This window comes from Orbicella franksi, chromosome 1 (assembly GCF_964199315.1).
Source record: "Orbicella franksi chromosome 1, jaOrbFran1.1, whole genome shotgun sequence".
Classification (NCBI taxonomy): Eukaryota; Metazoa; Cnidaria; class Anthozoa; order Scleractinia; family Merulinidae; genus Orbicella; species Orbicella franksi.
The window spans coordinates 19,844,766-19,867,867 of NC_138145.1; the positions used below are offsets into that span (position 1 = coordinate 19,844,766).

Here is a 23,102-nt window from a genome sequence, read left to right on the forward strand (position 1 = left end):
ATGACTACGGTACAACTTGATGCATTACTGATTCCTCGAGCTTTCTTTTCCACACCAGTATTCTACTCTTTCCCCATCTTTAGAATCACTGTCTGGTCTGTCTGTCCCCGCAATCGATAGCTACTATCATCTCTACATATGATGTTTGTATGTACAATTTCGCCAGTGGAGTACATTTTTGCGGATAAAATTTTTGCAGCCGGGAATCGAACTTCTCGACGGGAACTTTTTTGCGGATATAGCGTAGGAAAAAAAAGCGCAAAGATTCGGAACCCGCAAAAATTTCGCGCCATACGGGAGCGATATACTAAAAGCAGAGCGATACGCAAATTGAGCTAGAAAGCTACAGTTCGGGAGAAAGCCGGCTTACATTTACGTTCGATCTCCTTAAAATAGTTTGGGGGCAATAAAGTCAATGATTTGAGTAGCTAGGACTTGAAAGAGGGGAAACATCGATCACGCGTTCCCAGCACTGTTTAATAGTTCCAAATATAGCTGATCAAATAAAATAAAATAAAACTCATTGACCTTCAACTTGAAATCCAACTCTAGTCTTTATTTCGGCTCTTTTGTAGTCGTTGTGTTGAAAGTTATGAGAAAAATAGCTTTCTCTTTTAGATGGGATGTTTTATTCAAGGCGGGGTAAATATTAAGTATCAGCAGCTAATCGATTTACTGCGGTATGTAAGTGTTCGGCAGAACTGTAGATTTTAAATTGATGGTCAATCATCGTACCAGATGATTACCCCCTTATAAATTATTTGCTTCGAGACTTTGCCAAAGAAAATAGCCACGAATATTTCCTGATACATTAAGTCAAATCTATTTATTTCTGAAGAGTGCCAAAAACAAACCATAAACTTACGTGATCATAGCCAGCTGGTTAACAGGCGGAAAGCTATGAAAAAGTCATCATGGAGCATAGGTTGACGGGGAAGGGGAAGGAGGTGACTCGCGGGAAACATGCCGCAGTCCCTACACGCTCACTTTTAAAACTCGCGCGCGTTACTCGCCACTTGCATCGCTCGTCGTGTTCTCAGCATTATACACCGAAGCGCTGGATACAATAGCGGACAACACCTACGCAGGTCACAGAGACAAGAAAACATCGATCACGACATACAAACCAGTAAATATATCTTATTAGATCAGTTTTGCTGTGTAGTATCGTTGTATATTTTTACGAGCTGTGCCGTACTTTGACGAGCCCGTAGGGCGGGTCAAAATACAAACAACGAGTAAAAATATTCAGCGATACTACACACCGAAACATCTAATAAGTGATTTATTATCCAAAGATTTCTTGTCCCAAAATTCTGACTTACCAATTCAAGTTCTTTAACCTTTCACACGGCCAAGAGGAATGAGACGGGTACAAATATCGTGTGATATTTGTACTCGTTTCACCCGTTATTTGTACTCTACGAAGCAGAGTTGGATAATAAATATAGCTACAGGAACTATATTCTGAGTTCCTCTAAATTCTGATCTAGCTGGAAATTACTCCATGCACCGATGGAGGCAACTGTCCGATGCGCTCAGTGTGCGCACCCTTAATTCATCCGCAAGTCTTGATAATGCTATGATTTATGTTGAATCACTGCTACAAAACAAAACTGAAATTATAATGGTTGAGATTCCAGAGGCCATTAGACTTTGGAAATGATACTTTAATGATCGGTGGAACAAAGTCTTTGCGTAATATTTTTCTAACTGTGAGTGACAGTCCGGGGTGACAGTTCTGTTTGAGTAGCTAGTTCCTCTTTAGTAAGTATACGTAAGACTTTATTTTCAACAGGGTGGCCCATTCAACTCAAAAGCTGGCATCCATAGGGGTCCTGCATCTGACAAATTCATTACATTAGAATTAAGAAGGTAAAAAGAAAAGTATACTTTGCAATTTATAATACTGTACAAATTTACAATGAAAGACGTTACTAAAAGTTAGCTCGCATGATAATGAATTGAAAAGTAGAAATGGCTAATAAGACTGGAAGAAACAGGCGAGGTTTGACCAAGAAACTAGTTTACGTGTGGACATCTAACATCCCCTTCAGCACAAGGGAGTCACCTTTTTGTCCGCGTGATGTTAGGCATTAATTACAGACGTCTACACACAGGTTACTCACAAAAGGGCTATTGTAAAAAAACGTCTGGCTTGCTGAAATGCAGTTTACAGCTAACATCACCTGATCCGATCATAAGATAAGTCATGTCTCCAACCATTTTATCAGCTTATCACAGCGACGATTTCCTGCTATTTTAAAACTGTAAGAAATAATACTGATATAAAAGCCAAAGCACTTTTTTATAAGACTGCAGTTTATAAATATGGAGGCTGAAATTTGTGAAATTTTAAGAATATATTAAAAATAAACGCGAGGTTGAGATTTTGAAAGAATATAAATTTGTGTGTTGAAAATTTGTAAATACAAATACAATTTTATGTTTTTAACTAAACCGTATAAAATTCTTCTTTCTCTAAAATAAACGGCAAAACGAACTTAAAAGCGAAAAAATCAGCACTACAGTCAACTCCCGCCTTGCGGACACCCCGCTATTACGGACACTCCGTTATTACGGACAGCAGCTAAATCCCCGGCGAAAGTTACAGCCGTTTGACTGAAACAAACTTCCGCTATTACGGACTCTCGCCATTACGGACATACGGACACTTTATTCGGTCCCAACGTCACAATTTTATTGTTTTCTCTCTCGTTATAGCGGACACCGAGTAGCATCTTGGAATATTTGCACACATGTCAAGTCAATTTTTTTTTTTTGCTTTTTGAGATTGTCTGTCTTTTTTGGTCGATTTCCGCTTCTTCTGTCCATCAATCAAAATTTCTTCATCTTTTTCTCTTAAGGCCCTCTTTGCAGTCTCGCTGCCATGAATGAGTTCGTCCAGTCTGTCCAAATGTTGTAACATAAAAATTTTCTCGCACCCCGCTATTACGGACTCTCGCTATTAAGGACACCAAATCGCGGTCCCGAGGGTGTCCGCTATAACGGGAGTTGACTGTATGTTCGTTATTGCTAATAACATCTCTGCAAGAATGACGTGCGTCATATCATGCACAAAAATGCCTGGAGGCTGGCTCCGATATTACTGTCTCCGACACCATCCAACACCAATTACACTTGAAAACACTGCCGGAGAAATGCCATACACTATAATCTAAGAACATTCACAGGAATATTTTCAGCCTAAAATCAGCACAAAAATAAGAATATTCAGCCTCAGCCGGAAAAACAATATTCTTATTAAAAAAATAAAGAGTGTAGCCGTACAGAATGAGACAAGCTAATTGGGGACACTATTCTAGACTACTGAAATAAGAGTCTGATAGGCTAAAGAAAAGAAAAGCTAACACTTATTATGTAACTAACTATTTAACTAATATGACTTCCTTGTTATAAACAACAGAAATTAACGAGAAAAGACAAGCGTGTGACCAATGTGCGATGCCGCGCGCGTGTTGAAATCATGACTGGCAGAGGTCACAACAGTCACTGTTATTCTCTAAAATACTGAAAATATGCATGTAAGTTTCTAATAGCGTTCTTGTAGGACTGACATGTTTCATTATTTGGTCATGTTGATGCTGTAAAATGAATCTAAGGTGGATAGTGTCGCTGATAGCAGTTTAGTCGCCACTTGATGCTTTCACATCTACTGAGAACGATATTTTTGTAACAGCTGCCAAGTAGCTACAAACCTCTGGACCTCAACAAAACGTTTGGGAAAGTTATCAATATTGCTCCTCCTCTACCCCTCGAGTCACGGCATATTGTTCAGTGAAGCTTTAACATTGATATGGGCGGGAAGGGAGGGGGGGGGGGGGACTGATAAAAAAACCTCATGTGCGATGCATAGTTAAGTTCAAATTAAGCTATGTCGTATAAAGCATACTTACGTTTTGTAACCTTTTCAACTAATTTCGTTATCACTTGTAGTTTCTCTAAACATTTTTAATTTCCTCATTGGCAGTCGACGTATTCACTTGTTCCTATACGACAACTGGACGTATGATGAGTCCCCACCCCCTCCTCATTATGCAGTTTTAACTTTACTACATCCCAAGGATCACTGCACTCCGGTCGCTCCAGTTTGCATAACTGATCGTGAGATATGACGATGACAACAAAATTTATCGCTGAATAGATGACTTTTTATAAATCAAAAGCAAGCTCTCTGCTAACTGTCTCATTGAAACATTTGCGTGCCTACTTTTTTTTTTCCTTTTTCTTTTTTTATGTTCAGAACAGAGGACCAGATCTAGCTACTATCAGGGGCAAAAGTAACTGAAACTTTGTCTTACCTACTTTCCTTATATCTTCCCCGACCTCCCCCGTTTCCAAGAACTTCCAGTGTTGTAACCGCGCGGGAGGGGGGGGGGGGTTATAGCTGGTTTTCTTATGACGTCACTAAAATTCAAACTACAAAGCTATTGATCTTCCTAAGATGTTACTTTAATGATGTATAAGAGCGGCTGAAAACTAATATTCACACAAATTTTCGCTCCGAATGGGTTCTTGCTTTTGTGATACACTACGCTTGAATCGCTAAGCTTTTGCGTGACGCGGCATTCACATGACGGCCTACGGAGCTGTCATGGTAGTTAAAAAAGTGACTTATTTCGGGGAACTTGGCTATCTGAACAGTTCTTGTCTTAGAAAAAGTATTATTTTCATGCTTTAGAGTTCCTCGAGGGATAAATTCACGCTTTTGTAGCAAAACTCAGTGACGGATGTTTCTGTTGGTTTCCGGCCGCCATGTTGGTGCCCATACGGATGGGCACCAGCATGGCGTCTCCTTACAAATCTCTATAACAGGTAAAAAATTCCTCCGCAGATCTTCAGTGATATCTTGCATAAGAAAAATTGCCGTGACCAGAATCTTGGCGAGAGTCTTTGTATATTTACCTTCTTTCATTTCCCAGATTCTGGACTTAAAGTGCCACTGAAACGAAATTTTCGTACTCTCTTTTATTATCCCAATCTATAGTTTCAAACGTGCTTAAAGTAATGGTGAACTTTATTTCTGCCAAATCCTAACGGAAAGTGCTTTTTTTAGATGTTGAAATCGACTTTTTGGAGCAAAACTGTGTCCGGGCTCTGGAACCGAGTTTAAGGATCTTGTGACGCCACTGGTTGTATTCACGCAAGAAGCGCTATAGATTCTCTCTTGTTTTCACTTGAGTTATTCAAGTTTATTCTTCATATTGTCGATACCTACTAATTTTCTACCTTATAATTTCTGTCCAGCCTTGACAGGAAATACACATCATAAATGTCGGAGGGCGCCAGAGAGTGTAGATTCACCAGAATAAATGCTACAGATTATAACAGCTCAGTATACTTTTCGAACATCTTGAGTACTCGATTGGAGATTTCGAAGACGAGTGTGGCAACTTTTATATCACGTCCTGAAGCCTAAACACCATATTTCGTCGTCTGTTTTCAGCCTGGTTCTGAAATTTGGATTCTCGCGTTTATCTAAGGTCTATTAACACGGTTCGAATATATCCTCGGCAACTTTACTGCATTAAAAGTCGTAAGCGCATCAGCCATCCGCACAATCACGAAGCTTTGAGTCGAGTACTTCTTTGCACACTGAGGGCATCTTTTTATGATACTAATAAGTGAGAGTTCTTGTGGTAGACAAAATGTATCTTTGAAAATTGTGATCCGCAGCAGGGTTTGCTTTATCGCCGCATACGTATCAGTGTAAACAAAGCGGGAATTTCGCTTCTCTTTTACACGTATCTCCCAATTGCAATATTTCACGGCCGATGGATTACTTTGAGTTCTTTAGCACATACTTATGTCTATGATCTTCATTTGATGATATCCAAGTTCAAAACAGTTCGTTAAAACGTCACTAGTTTACACTCCTTTCGAAGGTTCATTAAACAGAATTTGAACTAATTTGCATATATGACCTTTCGCCGCCAACATTGTCACACTTTCTCTCGTTTCCTGAAAACATACCTGTAGGGTCATGGCAGCTTAGTTTACCTTTATAGTTTAAATTCGCTCCCTCATATAAAAGAAGAGGGTTTCTTAAATTGTTGCTGTTGTGATAACTTGTAGGATGTAGCAGATACAACTGGACTAAAGGTCACTGTGGCACAATCTCGTCCGCTGTGAAACTCACAAAGCGTCCGGTTTCCTCGAAGCGAAGCAACTCGAAAACTCGAAGCGTTGTTGCTGCGATTCGTGCAGCAGCAGTCCGGATAATATTTTCAAAAGCCGCTTTCTCTTGTTTTCATGTCTTTTCTTTTTTCCTTTATGAGTGTAGATATTGTTTAATTGAGTGCTGGCATTTCACCAAGAGTCCCGATCATTTTGCGATCTGCAAATATCCAATTAAATAGACTGGAAAGCCCCAGGATCGACTCTCGATCTCTTCATGTCTAAGGCTACTGTGATTATCTGCTTTACAGCTCTGAGATGTCCTTAAGATGTTTTTTGGGGGGCTTCGAACAGTAATCTCTTCTCCCATAATCACTCTAAATTTTCAGCGCAGCATGAGAGTAATACAACCAGTGACGTCACTAGGCTGTTTTGGCCGCGCCAAAATGGCCGCCAATTTTGGGCTTAACCAGCCAACTTCGAACGGCTGAAAAAGCAGCTTTCGCTTACCGCATGCGAAAAAAAAGTTTGCAGTGTTTCCAAGTAAGGTTGAAACTTTATTGCTAAGCAAAAATCTCACATACGAAAACTTCGTTTCAGTGGCACTTTAATCTATTGAACGGTTTTGATTTTGATTTTGATCTATTTTGAATGGTGTGACACTGAAAACCAGCAATTGACGAAAAAGCTGTTTCTCAGTTATCATGGGAAGTACGGATCTCAGTTCGAAAACGTCCGATTTGAAAAAATGTCTCAACACTTTTGTCCCTGAAAGTGGAGTCGCCGCCAGCTATTTCTGAAGTTTTTTTCTGCTTCAAAACTTCCTGTTTTAGGTGTGTCCGCCTTTCTCAACATACTGTCAACTTCGTTAAAATGGATCCATTTGTTCTTAGTCAAAATACCCCGCTCTAACGTCCAATTCTATAGGAAAATCGATTACCCCCACGTTAAATTTCATGCGAAAAACCAATATCGCACGAATCGCGATTCTATATAAAATGGACTCGCATCCTTACCCCACCCCCACCCCCAAATAAACGATGCCAAAGAGACGATGATCTCTTTTCGACGTAAGTGAGGCACTTGAATATGTCGGCGGCAAACTAATTTTCATCAGCAAACCAGAATGAAAAACAGATTGAACAATACTGCTGAAGCCATGTTTCCTCCCTCTTGTTTGGTCTTGTTTTGGTTTCCGCCGATCCCGATCCCAAGATACCTCACGTGCCATGTTTGTGAGCCGCAAAAGACCTGGGCTCTAATTCAACCGGTATTTCATAAGTGATGAATCGCCTTTTTGCTTGGTAGAGTTTGTATCTCAGGTTTTTTACTGTTTTTAGTTGGTATCAAGGGGTGTTTAATGTGTCAAAGATGATGTCTCAGACAGAACTTTTAGCCTGGTCAGAGCCGGACACGAAATTTTTCGCCGATAATCTACTAGGAGTTGAAGATTGGGGTAAGTTTGTTGCACGCGTCTTTCGATCTGTCGAAAGCAGAATTTCATTACGCTACTACAAATCCACTTTTGGTGGTTTTATTTCACATCAATTCTTTGTAATTTATAGGAGACTCTATTGCTGATGTTAAATTCAACCCAGATGATTTGTTTTTGGGAGGGGAAGACCAAGACTTCGATCTAGAAGTAAGTGTATTAAACTTGTAAAAATTCGCGATTGCTCTAGATCGCGGCAGGCGGTTTAGATGTACGAATCAAGGTTGCGTGAGGCAGCTATGCTTGAACAGTCATTCCCACTTGAAAGATGCCTTGTGCGAATTGTGAAATTGATTTTCCTAATCTTACAAACATGTTATCGAAGTTTTCGGGGAACGTTAACTAAAGAAACCTCTTAAAATAAACTAGGAAATGTAAAATTGTTTGTTGTGAGGTCTCTAAACTGGTGAAACTTGAGATCGCGTCGAAGAACTTCCGCAAAACTCGAACTGAGGAAGTTTAATGGCATAAACTTGATACCTCTTTACTGCAGCCCTTTACGATGCTTTGTTTTTGTCATTTTCACCAAGAATAAAAATGTCACAATAAAGGACTTTCTGACAAAAGGAAAGCATTAGCTTTCAACTTGAATACTGAAATTGTTTGGTCGGAATATTTGTCTTCGCTGTTCGCAGTAGCGTCTACGCTTAGGTTAATGTGAAATTTTGGTCTTTTTCCAACAGTTAGGACCAAAAATCTCGTTTATAGGTCACTACAATTTAACACTGTTATATTCTGCGTTGAGATTCATGTGTTGGAACATTGATCATAAAGAACAAAACGCATTGTGAAACCTTAAAATGCAGCTCCTGGACGACGGCGAGCCTTGGGAACTATTTTGATATATTCAATTTATAGCTTTGTGGTGCCAAATGTTGTTCAATTAATTTTCTTGTGCGAAAAGGTTTTTAGATTTCTCTTCTAGTATCATTTTTAAATGTCTACGATTTTTCTTGCAATTTTAATGCAACATGTTCCCGTTGTTTTATTTCTTTACAGCACAAAGATGATCACCTGAACGAATTTTTGTCAAGTCTGGGCGATCCTTCTTCCCCCGTAATTGAAGATTTCGATTTTACTTCGGGTTAGTAATAAATCATTTTTCTCTTAATTGGTATACTGTTTTATGTGATATGAATTTTTTTTCGCATTATTTATTCAGCTCTGTGTTGTTGATTTAAACAGCCGCTTTAAAAAACCTCATCTGTCACTCAACAGGTGTTTGTATTAAAGAGGAACCTCTTTCTCCATCATCCTCAAATTCTTCTTGTGCTTCCCTGCCCAGTTCACCAGAGAATCAGGTACATGCATGAAGAGTTATTACAGGCTGAAGGGTTTCATATATAATTAATTTTTTTTTGTACAATTTGTATTGCTTGATACAAACTTTTAAGCGTAAGAAATTTAGGGTAGAAATTAATAATATTATTAAGACTTCACACTTTTGATCGATTTTGTGTTTGGCCTTCCCTGTAGTTCTTATGTGGACCATTACTAAGAAAGTGGTTTACAGTTTATGTGCTAAGCTTATTATAAATGTGTGATTTGCTTCAGTTTCTTATAAATGGAGAAAGTTCACCAGTCCATCAGCCTAGTGCAGATTTTGAATTATCGCAAAGCAGCTTACTACCCAGTCCGTTGTGTGTAAAGACAGAAGCAACTCTCACACCTGTTCAATGCAGTGTAAAACAAGAGAAAATACCTTTACAATCATGTGGAGTCAAATCTATTCAACCCATGCCAGTGGCTACAGTTCCTGTGGGCATTCAGAAATCTCAGCTTGGACAACTCAATACTAAGCCTGCTGGAGGTATGTTGTTCATCGTATTTACATGCTGTACATACATACATACACTCTACTGTATAAGATGTAAAACAAAGTCAGAGCATGAAATTGTCCATAGCATTGTACACACTGACATGAAAATGTTCATAGAATTACATGCTCTTTGTTTGTTATGGTCAGTTTAAGTTCATCATAATTTGATAAAGGCCTTGCAGCATGCATCTTTCATCTGCTTTTTAAAGTTAAACGCTCACGGGATATAATGTACAGCCTGAAGTTTGACCACATGTAATGTCTTGAACTAGTCAACTTCTTCCTTGTGCCTTCTTGAATTAAATGAGACTCGTAATACCCCCTTTCCTGTTTCCATGGCTATGTAATATATACATGTGTTACTCTTCAGGTATTCCAGTCTATATCCCTTGTACTGGCTCATTACCAACCAATGGTGTGGTGTCAGTTGTTGTTGGGGTAGGTACATGCAGTAGTGTTCAAATTCTTAATTCTTTAATTGTTTTATTTACATTAAAGTACATACAATTTACAGATGTGCAGTAGCTGCTGTTACAATGCAGTAGTTTCCTTTTATCCAAAGACGTTCTTTTAAGGACGTTTGCACGAAAATTTTCCAACATTTTTTTTTTCTGAGACTTTTACCACTGTAAGATGAGTTAGTTATGTCAGAAATGTAAAAAAAATGAGGGGTCACTGACTTCGTTTTGGAGAGAAAATGCCCAGAAGAACACCCTAAATCTTAAAAAATAGGGCTTCATAAGTGAATAAGGCCACAGTGTCTGTAAGCTAAAAAATATTGCAATTAGATCTTTGAAGTGAAATGTTCTCTGCCAAATATTGTGTAAGTGGCAGGGCTCGACACTAACTTTTCAACTTACTAGCCAAGTGGCTAGTGACTACTTAGATGTTACTAGCCAAAAACATTTTTTTTACTAGCCAAGCGTTGAGGTTGGCTACCTTATTATATGAAATTTTTGCTACATGTTTATTTTGCGATTTGGGGGTGTGCATATTTCGCTACACTTAAATTCACGATTTTGCAAAAATTTGTATTTTGAATCACTTTAACTTTGCGTTTTTGAGTAACATGAAATTAATTTTGTTTCCTTGACAACGTTACTTAAACATGTCTTTGAATTTAGTAAACTGACTTTATCGAAGGTACAATAACGTCAAAAGTAACAAAAACGCAATGGACTGTATGTCAACAGTAACATAATGTGTCATGTTCCCAACACTTACTTATTTGCATCACTTTAATTTTATGTTTTTTTTTAAGTCGCGAAAATTTCAGGTAGGTCCAATAACAGCAGAATTACTAGCAAGACTTGAAAGCACAACACAAGCCACTCTCTTTAATACATAATGTTGGTAATTATGCTGTACTTAAACTAGTTTCTAAAAAGTTCCAGTACCCGAAAAGACTTTCAGGACTCTGTCTTTCTCTGAGACTTCCTTGGAAAAATGTCGAGACCCCCAAGACATCACTGTAAAAGACTTCTTCACAGATAGGCACTGTAGAAATGTTTCAAAAGCAAAATAACTATCTGAACAATACTGTAAACTGTTATTGGCAAAATTTGACTGCTAAAAACGGCTGATTTAAATGTCGAAGGAAATAAATCTTTGTTATCTAATTATTTCTGTAGTGGTAAGTTTGTAATATGCATACAACAACCAATCACCCATATATCGTTATGCCAAATTAAAAGTTATCCCTTTACAGTTTCGCACTATTTTGCGCATGAAAAAAATTTTGTAACAAAAAGAGCATTGGTGTGTGCTGTCTTGTTTGTCAAATATTTCTTTCAACAAAATTAACATGTTCACTTCCCCGTTTACGTACTACACAGCGAAAAGTAGACATACGTGCTGAATAGCACATGTCTGGTACCATGATATGTCCACAATGAAATTCTGACATTGTTTCCAAGAAAAGTGTAAATTTTGTGTTTGTCTTCCTTGAAGAAGACAGAAACTAGTTCAGCCAATTTCATTTTGTTGACTAGCCAAAGTGGCTACAAAGTGGCTAGTGGAAATTGAAAACCTACTAGCCAAAACTAAATTTCTACTACTAAGTCTGTGGCTACATGTAGTTGGCTACCGTTAGTGTCAAGCCCTGTAAGTGGACCTATTAAGTGAATTTAGTCAACTGGTGAGGTTCCTTAAGAACAAGTTCGCATTTCGTGACCATAGTTTCACGCACCTTGCAACCGCAAGATTGCAGGATTCAATGCCCTGTGGACAGAAATCTTGAAATTTTTTTAACTTCCCACATTGATTTTTTAATTCTCTGTCAAATTATTTTAGAAAAATGTTACTCCTACAATACCCAAAACGGTCAGCGTTGGTGCATCTGGATGCAGCAATAACTCTTCTTCCGAAACTGACGTAAGTTCAATGTAGTTTCCTGTGCAGATACATTATAGGGCATTCATTTTCTGGACATTGAATTCAACTTTTGAGTAACTGTATACTATATACTGGCTTCTAATGATACACATAATGGTAAGTCTGTTAATTTAAAACGGTGTTACATGTGTATATCTCATTTGAAGAGAATTTCCTACATTTAGCTTGATGTGGCCTGTATGACACATTTTCCCTGAGATCTGATTGCATACTAGGGCTTGAATTTTACAATTGATAATTATTGCTGTCAGACAACAGTTATTATTTATGTGTATTATTTTTTGTAGGCAAAACTTTTAAAGAGACAACAGCGAATGATAAAAAATAGAGAGTCTGCCTGCTTATCAAGAAAGAAAAAGAAGGAGGTGAGAGAAATGAGAGCTAAATATACAATAGACCCTGGTTAATATGAATTCCAGTTGATAGACGGGCCTATAATGTCTGGTTTTGTCAACACAATTGTCATATGAATATAGTTTATATGTGATTGATTGCATTGCAACATAAACTGTCAGATGTTGTACATGTGGGTGGAAAAAAATCTGTCTGGAAAAAGGCATGTTATGAAATATGAAATTGTGGGCTTTAAGTACATGGACAAGGAGGCACTCTAGTTCTTAGGATAACTTTGTATTTTTTGAGATGATGTACAGTGTAAGGCATACATCAATGAAATAATTCAGAGAAGAGGCAACCCAGTTACATTATTTTTCTCAGAAGAATTTCTGGATTTGCTCAGTAAGACAAAATACTGGCGAGGGGTTTTTCTCAGACAGAACATTGTCATTCCAGATATGAATGATTATTAACATCGTGTATATTAAATACAGTCCAATCTATAAACAAGTTTACACTGACCAGTGTACAGTGTAGATGTGCAATTTAACATTGACTAACACGCTTGTTTTCTCAACAGTACTTGCAAAGCCTTGAGAGTAAAGTGAAAGAGATTTCAAGTATGAATGAATCATTGAGAGTGCAAAATGAGAGTTTAAAAAGAAGAGTTAATGAACTAGAAGTCGAGGTTGGTACTCACTAAATATTATATTCACTGAATATTTTATTTATCTATTTATTCATTCCTTCCAGTGAGTTCCATCTGTTCTTCTGTCTGTCCTTCTTTCCTTCCTTCCTTCCTTTCATTCATTAATTTATTAAATAAATAATAACTGTAGTCCCAAAGTTCATTTGTAACATTATAAAAAACAAGTGCAAGTGGGGTTTGCAAGTGGGGTACAAACTAGTAAAATCATATGGAGTAACTTTTAAATGCAGTTAAATCTACTTATTTAACTTAGTTAACGACGAGGAGCATGTTGCTCAGTAGTTGGCGTGGCATTGGCATGGCGTTGGTGTTTATTAGCGTTTTTGGTGGCATAATGTGGCATTTGTTTTGTTGCTAGCGTTTGCGTTACTGTAGTAGGCTTGGTGCAGAGTAGTTTCCTGTGCCGCTGGGTCAGCGGTTTATTGTTGCAATTTATGTGTGTGCCTTTACATGTGGTCGTAGTTTTTACTGTGTGTAGTGTGCGGGGTGTCTTGATCAGTTTTAGAGTTTTTTAGTGCTTTCTCCCACCCTCCTCGCCCTTTATTATTATTACCTTATTTTTTATTAATGTATTAGTATGTTTATTGTTTATTTTGTTATTTATTATTATTGTTGTTGTTATTATTATTGTTTATTATTGTTATTATTTTTATTATTTCCACTAAGCTTCTGGCTCTGTGTGACGGGTGCTTGGGCTGGGGCTGGGTATGGCGGGCGGGCCTCATGGCTGGGTTGTGGGTAGGGCAAGCTTTTGGGGTGCTCTTGCTACCTGGGTTTGGGGTCGGCAGTTCCAGCCCCCAGGTTCCTGGGCACCCAACCTCCAGGTGTGACTCAGGCGTTAATTTGGGACATTTCCTCCCAGGGCTGACAACTGTTGCTCATTTAATACTACATGACTTTGTATTAGATTAGGAGTAAGAGGCTCATAATCTTTCTCCACAAATTCAAAAACACTGCTTTTACATTTGTACAAGTTTGATTGCACTTCAATGCAGTTCTATAGAAATTCAAGCTGGTGACTGATCAAATCCACACCTGCATACATGTCTGTATCATCCTCTAAATGTCTCAAAAGAACAGGAAAAAATAATTAAGAAAAAAAATATAGTTTACAAGCTACAATACAGTTATTACACTTACATCCATGATTGGTACAAGCTGTATGTTCTTATATATCAGAATGTGATTTTTTAAGACTAACAATTTTGTTTTTGTATTTTGAACAGAACACCCTTTTGCGTAGTAAGCACCCAGAGTTGACAAGCACCATAAAGAAATCGACATGTGTTTTAGCTGTTGTTTTGTTTGTAGCTTTGAACATTGGACCTTTCAGGTGAGTACTTACATAATTGAAACAAGTCAAAAATGTACACCCACTAGTGTACATACATGTATATTTCATAGCATAATGGTTTGTCCTTTCTTTTTAAGTATGCATTGCTACCAATAATATCAGGTGTAAATAACTGCTGCAATAAAAATTATTAAACTAATTTTGAAAACTTCTAATGAGACTAGAAAATGTTCTCGAAATGCAGCCATGACAGCTGGGGATACAAATGATTTTTTTTTCTGATGATGAATGAGGACACTGGTCATGTACTTTAATTTATTAAAAACAATTTGGCTGAGTTTTGAAGAAACCTTTAAATACTTTCATGTTGCAATGTACAGTGCAGTACAGGTTTTCAGGCTTTTGGATGCTAGTGGAAATTCCATTTTCTATTTAGATGCACTATTACATGTAGTTCATGTCCATGTGTCTGATGCTCCCGTTGTCAGGGTAAACTCCTAGGATTAATATTTGCACTTCCCTGCCTGACCTCCCACATATTCATAAACATGGGAGGTGCACATTGTAAACTTGACTTGTGCCAATTTTTCAACCAAACGGAAGTTAAACCAAAATTATCAATCATGACCCGCTCATGCTCTCTACATGGACATGTATGTACTTTGAGTTTTGATTGGCTTGCTGGATTGTCTGGGTCCTCTGTGACCAGATTTTGTTGTATGACATTCTATCAAGATCAATAAATAAGGACACTGTCTGTCATGATAGTACATATATGCCTTTTTCTTATGTAACTTTTCGGACTATAGCACTCTGAAGGAGCAGTGGAAACTAAACCGACCAGATTTACTACCCAGCTCTATGATTCACCATGGAAGAGCACTTCTGAATTATCAAGGAGAGGAGGATGGTAGCAACATTGATAAACCACTTGTGTTTGGTCCAGCTGTCAATAAATTCCATGACAGACAGACAGTCGCCAAGGTGGACCCGAGCATGCTAAACACTTCACAGAAGAAGTCATCACCGTTGAAAAGTAGAAATGCTGAGAGGAGGGACTTAATGGTGATAAAGAACAAGTGGGACTTCCTTGGTGATTCAAGACAGAAGAGAAGGAATCTCAAAAGGAAGGAAAGGAACCTTAAGTCAAGAAGAAAGATTGAAAGTAAACAACAGAATGGAACACTAGATGATCAGTTTTACTGCCCAAGTTATTTTAACAAGACAGAAGCAACAAGGTATTTAACCAGAAAGAAATATTATAAAATCATAATAGTCCAACTGGCCTGCAATAGGCTGTGTAGAAAATAATGACATCACAATGAAAGAAATAGCAAATGAACTTAAACATTACAGTGAGTTCTTAGAATTTTATGTTTCACTTCATTATATACAAAATTAAATTGCCACTGAGCGCCTCTTGAAGTACATTTCTGGAAAGCAGCAAGGGGTTGAAACAGTGACATCCATGGGGCTGGTGAAGTGATGGCAAACAACAAGACTTAGGTTAAAATTTTAACAATGACTTGTATACCTTCCAACATTGCGACATATGAAAAGGTTTGAAATTCAGTATGGGACTTGAAAACATGCCAACCCCCCTCTCTCCAACAGGGCCTTGTAACTGCTCTGCTGGTCATGATTTCAAAACCTTCCAAATTTGCAACACAAAAAGGTTTCAAATAAAAACAGGGGAGACATGCATACATAACGACCCCCCTCTCAGTCCCCAAAATGGCCTTGCAACTGCTCTACTGGTCATGATTTCCATCTCTTTCCCAGAATTAATGAAGCTCTGGAAGGTTGGGTGAAGAGATATGAGAATCAACAGATTTTGAAACAGAGAAAACAAGGACGGAGGCAGACCAAGGTTTGATTTCACAATATTATAATAGATCTACCTATAATAATATAAATTCTTTATTCATCATTTGTGTGACAAATGTAGCCATATATGGTGGCAGCAGTACTGAGTTTCTGTAGTTTACTGTATTTCTACAAACCTACATGTAACCAAAGAAGGCTCTATTCTTTATAGCATACTCAAGTTCCATGTATAATGTTCATGTAAACTGAGCTAATGGTTAGCACAGTGGACTCAGGATTGAGTTAGGTCTGGGTACAAGTCCTGGCTGGGGGTCATTGTGTTGTATTCTTGGCCAAGACACTTTACTCTCTCAGTGCTTCTTTCCACCCAGGTGTATAAATGGGTACCACCGAATTTAATGCTGGCGGTAACCCTGTAATGGACTAGCATCCCATCCAGGGGGAGTAGAAACACTCCCAGTTGCCTCATGCTACAGAAACTGGGATAGGCTGCAGCAGTATTTGGCCACTCAGTATGATACAGACTTGTAAAACTGATTTAACTCCAATGTTTCAAATAATGTTGTGACTGAAAACTAGATTCTTCTTAGATGTCTGTTATAGAAGTACATGAGAAACATTTGGTAGAGTGTTAATGTTGATCAAAAGCCATTTATTAAATCTCAGATGGAATCTGCTATCAAAGAGCTTGCCAGACTGGCATCAAACTGTTCAGCAGATGTCAAGAGGAAAATCAACAGGTTAGTCCAGCATCATGTCACATTGTAACATACATGTCGATAGCAAAGCTGCGCTATCAAACTCGCTGTACCACACATTACTTCAGTTAAGTGAAATTCCCTTTGCCGTCCCATCATGGTTTTATTCGCACATCGTCGTCGTCGTCGTCGTCGTCACCATCATCATCATCATCATTTATTATGATGTGCTTGGAAAGTTAGCTCAGAGAGCAGGAAAGAAGTTAAGAGTTGCCCTCACCTGCGAGCCTCACTTAACTTGATGATGCATGCTAAAACATGAATTAATTGTCAAGTGGTATGTTATCTACAGCTCAGGTAAACAGCAAAGTGGCTCTCGTTTGTCGATGTAACTATTGAGGATATTGCATGGCTGTGAGGAGATACAATATTTTTCGACACAAGAAGACCAATTTTGTTTCTCCAAGCGGCCGTTAGATGTTCCATTTATTACATAAACACTCATGAAATACCATTTCACTTTTGCTGCGAAAAGCATGATATGTAACCATAGCAATCGTGATCTTTTCACATGTGAAGATATCATATTTTGGCCCAAAAGCTCATCTGGTATTTCATTGGTGTTTATGCAATAAGAATACATAAGCAACGGCTCCATTTCTTCCACCAAACTTTTTGTTGTACACGTAGCTTTTCGTAACCTCCAGTCTCATTGAAATAAGATTATAACAGTCACCTCATCTAAAACATACTAAATGTATTAAATAAACTAAAAATGCTATAATATTTATATTTATTTAGAGAAAATAAAGATGTTTTTGTTATTGTTGAACACTGTTGTTGATGTAACACTCTACTTGCACGTGCTTACCTGGATCTTCCTTCACGCTGGTTCTGTAGACCCATCAAGTTATGTCAAGGAAGATCCGCCTTCCTTGAGATGCTCAAAGTGTATTAAACAGTGTATTGCTAATGGCTTAACATCAACTTACTATTCTTTTGTTGGTTTAGGCATAAGTTTTCACGAAAGCACAATCCAGCCTCCAAAAACGCAGTACAGTTATTCCAAAGAGAAGATAAGTAAGTTATCTTTATCTGAAACACGTTTACAAGAATAAACTGCATTTTAAACTTTCGACTATTGGTTTGTGATGTCTGCCAGTTTAGTATAGCGATAGCAATGTTGAAATACAGGTATTGTTATTAGGCTGGCTGGTTATAACGCAATATTGTAGTGAAGGTAGTGGGGGGGGGGGGGGGGGGGTGAATGCCAGGAGTGTGAATGCCACAACTATTTGTTACCCAGAAGGTGAAGTGTCCTAGACTTAACCACAAAGCTTGAATGTATGGCAGTGTTGTGTTTTCCCTTTTATTTGAAAAAGTTGGGTGCAGTGTAACTGAAAGATGCTTTTATACGTTATCAGGTTCAAGACGTTTGAGGAAGAAATTAACAAGAAATCAGACACGTTGTACATTGTGTCTTTCCGAGGGGTAAGTTCCCGTGCCTATTCTTCTTGTCTTTGTCAGATTTAGGTTAGTGAAGTGAACTAAGTGCTTGTCTGTTGGTTTATTCAGGATCATCTGGTGTTCCCTGCCACTGAATACAACGCAACGCAAAGGCCCAAGATGTCTTTTATGATAATGGCGCCTCCTAACAGTAAGTTGGAGTTTTTACTAACTCAGTATTAAGTAGCATAGTAAATGGTTTGAACCCAGGAGTATCAGTAGTTCGTATAGTGTGATCAACAACAACAGTCACCAACAACAGTTCTTTTCAGAACTACGCTCACCCGGACGATCACACTATACGAACTCAGTATTAAGTATTAAACTTTTTGGAAGTACACTGTAAGTTGGGAAGGTTAATAGGGTTAATGGCAATTCAAGGTTTTGATTTCCGCTGACTTAAAAGTCGTCTCTGTGTTATCCAATCGCGCAACGTCCAGATTTTGGATGTTCGACACAAGCCACTGAATTACTTTGTGTCAGGCCTTCCTGCGCTACCCCGCTTTCCCCTCCCTCGATCCCTTAGGAAGGTGTGATGTTCAGTTTAGATCTAAGAATACATTATTGTGCAATTCCATGCAATACATGGTGCAATACATGGATGTTCAACTACACGCCTCTAGCTAAATAGTGTGGCATTTTCCTTTGTTTTCCATTCAATCAGGAACGGAATGGCAGCAAGATGACAACAGAGACAAAGACTTGGTTACCATGATGCAGATCGACTGTCAAGTCATGGACACCAAGTTTGTGACTATCAAGAAGTCAAGCATTCCCGTGCCCTCCACAGACAGTCCACATTTTAGCACCCCAGCATCAGTTTCTGTCCCGCAGGATTACAGCGCACCGGCTGGGAACACGTTTGTGAAACCCGCCAAATGAAACACCCCAAGTGTCTTACGTGAAAGAACGCGAAAAGGAAGAAATAAATAGTTTTGTTTTCGAGGGCAGCAAGAAGTAAAGCAATGCCCATCGATTCAATTACGGGTCAAATCATAGTTCAAAAATTGCAATTTGTGGACCCCAAAAAAGAAATTAACTAATAATATAATAAAAGGTAAATGTTTTATGCCATTTTCACTCAAAGTGTTTACTGCATGATGTACCATGACATAAGATTTGTTACTCACCAGACGAAAAGTGTTCTCCATGTCCCACCTTCCTTACGCACCATACATATTTACCAAGTGGAAGAAATTTTTTGCCGAAGGCAATCTGTAGCTTTGTACAGTTTTTTTATCGCTGCGTTTTAAGTTGCACAGAGTGTTTGGCGTTAAATGACGTAGTTCACCGTTGAATAAAGTAGACCTTGTGAAATCTGTTGAGTACTAATTACTGACTGCTGTCATTTCAACTAATGGTTCAACGACATTACTTGTTTAACGAGACTTTTGTAATGTATTTGTGCAATAAAAATGAACGGAGTACGTAACAGCGGATTTATTCTTGTATTTTAGATTGGTACTCAGTCTCCGTTGCTGCTGTTGAATGGTGTTACGCAATGCTTCTCAGGAAATCTGTCTGATGGCTCAACAGCGGCGAAGGCGGCTGTAGATGAGCTGCTATGTTCTCCTTACCACAGTCACCTATGTTGGCATCAGTCTTCTTGGGCGAGTTCTCAGTTTAAAACATGATATAATGACATATAAATGATGTTGTCGCTCAAAATACTATAGAAGCGCGCGCCTCGATTATTAATTAATTTTGAAAATTATCCAAATTAATTCTCAATTTGGATAGTGTCTAAACTAAGAATTGATTTTGACAGTTCCGTGGGCAGTATAATTAACAGGTAACACGACTACATCCTAGTGCAATTTGGAAAAAAATTGAATTCACAAAAACCCTCAATTTGACTCGGTCCGCGGAGTCCAGAATTTTTTTCATCCAATTATTTACAAATTGGATGGTATGTAGCCACATTACGCATACAAATCTACTCGTCATTCGTAGTTGAATCCGAAGATGAGGTTTGTACAGGGTGTGACAATTTCTGTTACGTATATCGCCTCTTGAAGCGTGACACATCAAATTACAGTTAGTACAGTAATACATACGGGGCCTCCCCATGATACAGTTTGCGTGTAAACGTTACTTGCGTTATGTCCCGGTTGTTACGAGCGCCTCCTGAAGATGTAGATTTTGTTCTGTATGACGTTAAATCTGTTACCTACTCCTCTCGATGTGGCGTTACATGTGTTCGTTGGACTCTGTGTCACGTGTGCAGTTTGCACAGCCGGCGTGACGCTGCCTCTGTCACGTACGGCTCCTAAAGATGCCGACTGTGCAGACGGCGTGACGTTACTTCTCTTACGTATTCCCCCTCCAGTTCGTACAGCAGGTGCAACCTTATTAGCGCCGCATCTAAAAGGAAAGTTCCTTTTCAGAGCGTTCTTGAACTTACCGTTTCGAAAGGCGTGTACCAGAGGATTTAAACAGGAATTAATGCTCAAGCAATATTGCGGAATCCAGACTTATATTGCTCTCTTAGAATTTATGGTAGCGTTCCTGCAGCGCTTGACTGTATGAGCAAGGCCCATGCCCCCAGCGATAGAATAGGTATGAAAAAGAACACTAAGTTAGTACCTACTGGGATTGGAATTCGCTTTGCTAGAGTAGACTCGCGCTGCACTCCCATTTGCTGACTGGATTGTTTGACAACCTTGTAAATGTGAACATATAACGGTATGGTTAGCAGATAAAGCGTTATCCCGGTGGAACCTAACGCAATTGTGTAACGCGTCGCCACCGGCAAGCGCAAAGTGTCATACGTGGTGGGAATACAAAGGAAGTTGCGCCGGTACAAGTGGTAGGAATGTGCCATTGACATCATGAATGCCGCAACGATCCAGCTAAAAGCTAAAGCTAGGAAAGCTAAAGTGGGTGTCATTCGAATGTCAGGCTTTATGCTGAAAACGATACATAGGTATCGCTCGACAGTGAGCGCAACAGAGGTAATTGAGGTCGTGCTTTTCCCGAGTACCCAGAGAGATCCTATTCTGGGACACTGAATATCGGATATACTGCCTGAGCGGTGATACAAGTCGTCATATCGATTGCTCACTATGAGGGCCGCCATTATGGCCAAATCACTCCCACGGCTAAGTTACGAGTACCATGGAAACGTTCTGTCGCAGGGACTTGGTCAACAAAATGTTAAAAAACGCCACCAAATTTAGGATAGCCCCGAGTATTCCGAGCAGTAGCTGCACAGAGAATACAGGTTGATTGACAGGCCAACACGGATAGGAAATAGTGGTGTTAGCTTCTCTTAAATCAATACAATCGTAAAATCTCCTGCACTTTCTGACGACAAAGCGGTGCCTCGCCAGCAACATAAGGTAATCGCTAAACGTGTATTGTTTTTTAAAGCAAGAAACGTGATGAGTGTACGAAAAATGTGAATTGTTGAATGTCTCTATGAGGTCCTCGCTAACGTTTTTAACGATCCAACAATCCAAGCATTCCGCAGTCCAAGAGACATTCCTAATTTCTTTTAGTCTTGGTAATTGTAAAAGGTAGTTATCTTCTGGTCTCCATCCCATGTTTCCTTGCACGTCAATAGTAGTCAGAGATGGGAGATGCAGTGAAGCACTATGGGTATTCCATATTTGGAGATCATTGCTCGACAGGTTGCTGTAACGTTGAGAAGAATTAAATTAATCTATCAAGGTAACAAACCTTAGAAGTTCAAGTTATTTAATTATGCTAGGTCATCACTCTCTAACTGACGGAATATTCAAAATTAAACTTCGCCTTAAATTGAAGTTGATCATCCAACTTTACGCAATAACTTTAATGTCGTAAAAGTTCTTTCAAGCCGACATTTACTTCAGACCGCACGTTAAGTCTCTTAGTCTCTATCTTATCTTCTCCCACACCAAAATCACATAAGTAGCGACTGGGTACGAGTAAGCTGGGTCAAATAACCAGCTCCAGACTATGAACCTTCATCAATCGCTTCGATATTAACAGCTGGGCAGTACATGCGAATTAAGGGACCGGTTTCCTGATGGCGTTTAGACCGAACCTGCGATCTTATTTCTTTATTTCTTGCTGCTACTAATAACAAATCACAGTTCTACACTGATCAAAAATTAAACCTGATTTGTTTTACAGTGTTTGCAGAGAATTCAGACCGCTAAAAGCGTCTTTGTGAATAACTCGAATGTTGTTATACGTCAGTGACCTTTGAAAACAAATAGCAGGTTAGATTTAAGCACAAGCAATAACTTTTCCGAAAAATTATAAACTACAACAGTTAGAAATAAGAAACTTACAGATTCAGCAGATTCTTGAGACCTGCAAAACTATTTGGCAATAGTTCCTCTAGCAGGTTTTGAGACATTTCTCTGATAAAACTAAAAAAACAAAGAAAAAATCATCTAGCTTATATTTTCTTTTGTTTCATTGTCCTTACATAAGTTCAAGGAAAAGGGTGGGGAAAATGATGCGTGTAACGCAACAAAATCAACTATCCTTACTTGAGTTTGCAAGTTTGGAAAGTTCGCGCCTATTGATTCTGCACATCCCTACTGCGCACGAAATTCACGTCGCCACGTGCACGTTACACCACGTCATATATCAAGCGCGCGCTAAGAAAGGAAAATAAGCAAGTGTCGGGCTTAGTACCGGTTTGCTTTGACATCGCCTGGAATTTAATATATTTCTAAAATGGTCGGTGACTCTTGTTTTATATATTTTCACGGATATCTCTTTTCCCTTTGCTGTTTTTCCCATTTTAACCGCAAACAGATTGGAAAACGAATGGAATTGTACTGTTGAAACTGGCCGCAATAATTGCATTAAGTTGATGAGTCCTGAGAAAGGATAAAATGTATTTTGTTCTATCGCCTTTATTTCACTGTTTGACAGCTTCCTAAAAAACA

General features: G+C 38.7%; 2 protein-coding genes and 1 pseudogene across 2 annotated transcripts in view; 1 reads left to right on the forward strand and 2 right to left on the reverse strand.

Moving 5' to 3' along the window:
• LOC145495918 (zeta-crystallin-like) overlaps positions 1 to 23,102 on the reverse strand; it is a 163,477-nt gene that overhangs the window by 35,437 nt on the left and 104,938 nt on the right. The window lies entirely within an intron of this gene.
• LOC145495708 (cyclic AMP-dependent transcription factor ATF-6 alpha-like) lies at positions 6,932 to 19,651 on the forward strand. The gene is made up of 17 exons (XM_081475319.1): positions 6,932 to 7,594; positions 7,704 to 7,780; positions 8,630 to 8,714; positions 8,849 to 8,931; positions 9,185 to 9,440; positions 9,820 to 9,887; positions 11,742 to 11,822; positions 12,131 to 12,208; positions 12,760 to 12,867; positions 14,115 to 14,221; positions 14,992 to 15,420; positions 15,965 to 16,052; positions 16,676 to 16,749; positions 17,719 to 17,787; positions 18,132 to 18,198; positions 18,283 to 18,364; positions 18,878 to 19,651. The coding sequence occupies exons 1-17, from the start codon at positions 7,510 to 7,512 to the stop codon at positions 19,093 to 19,095; spliced, it is 2,055 nt and encodes a 684-aa protein (XP_081331445.1). The 5' UTR covers positions 6,932 to 7,509; the 3' UTR covers positions 19,096 to 19,651.
• On the reverse strand, positions 19,783 to 21,863 carry LOC145485119 (uncharacterized; annotated as a pseudogene).

What these genes read in the sequence shown, in the direction of transcription:
- LOC145495708 (XM_081475319.1), top strand. Translation starts at nt 7,510, where the DNA reads ATGATGTCTCAGACAGAACTTTTAGCCTGGTCAGAGCCGGACACGAAA. An exon ending in CCAGTTCACCAGAGAATCAG is followed by an intron (nt 8,932 to 9,184) that starts GTACATGCATGA and finishes GATTTGCTTCAG; the next exon opens with TTTCTTATAAATGGAGAAAG. An exon ending in ACTCTTCTTCCGAAACTGAC is followed by an intron (nt 11,823 to 12,130) that starts GTAAGTTCAATG and finishes TATTTTTTGTAG; the next exon opens with GCAAAACTTTTAAAGAGACA.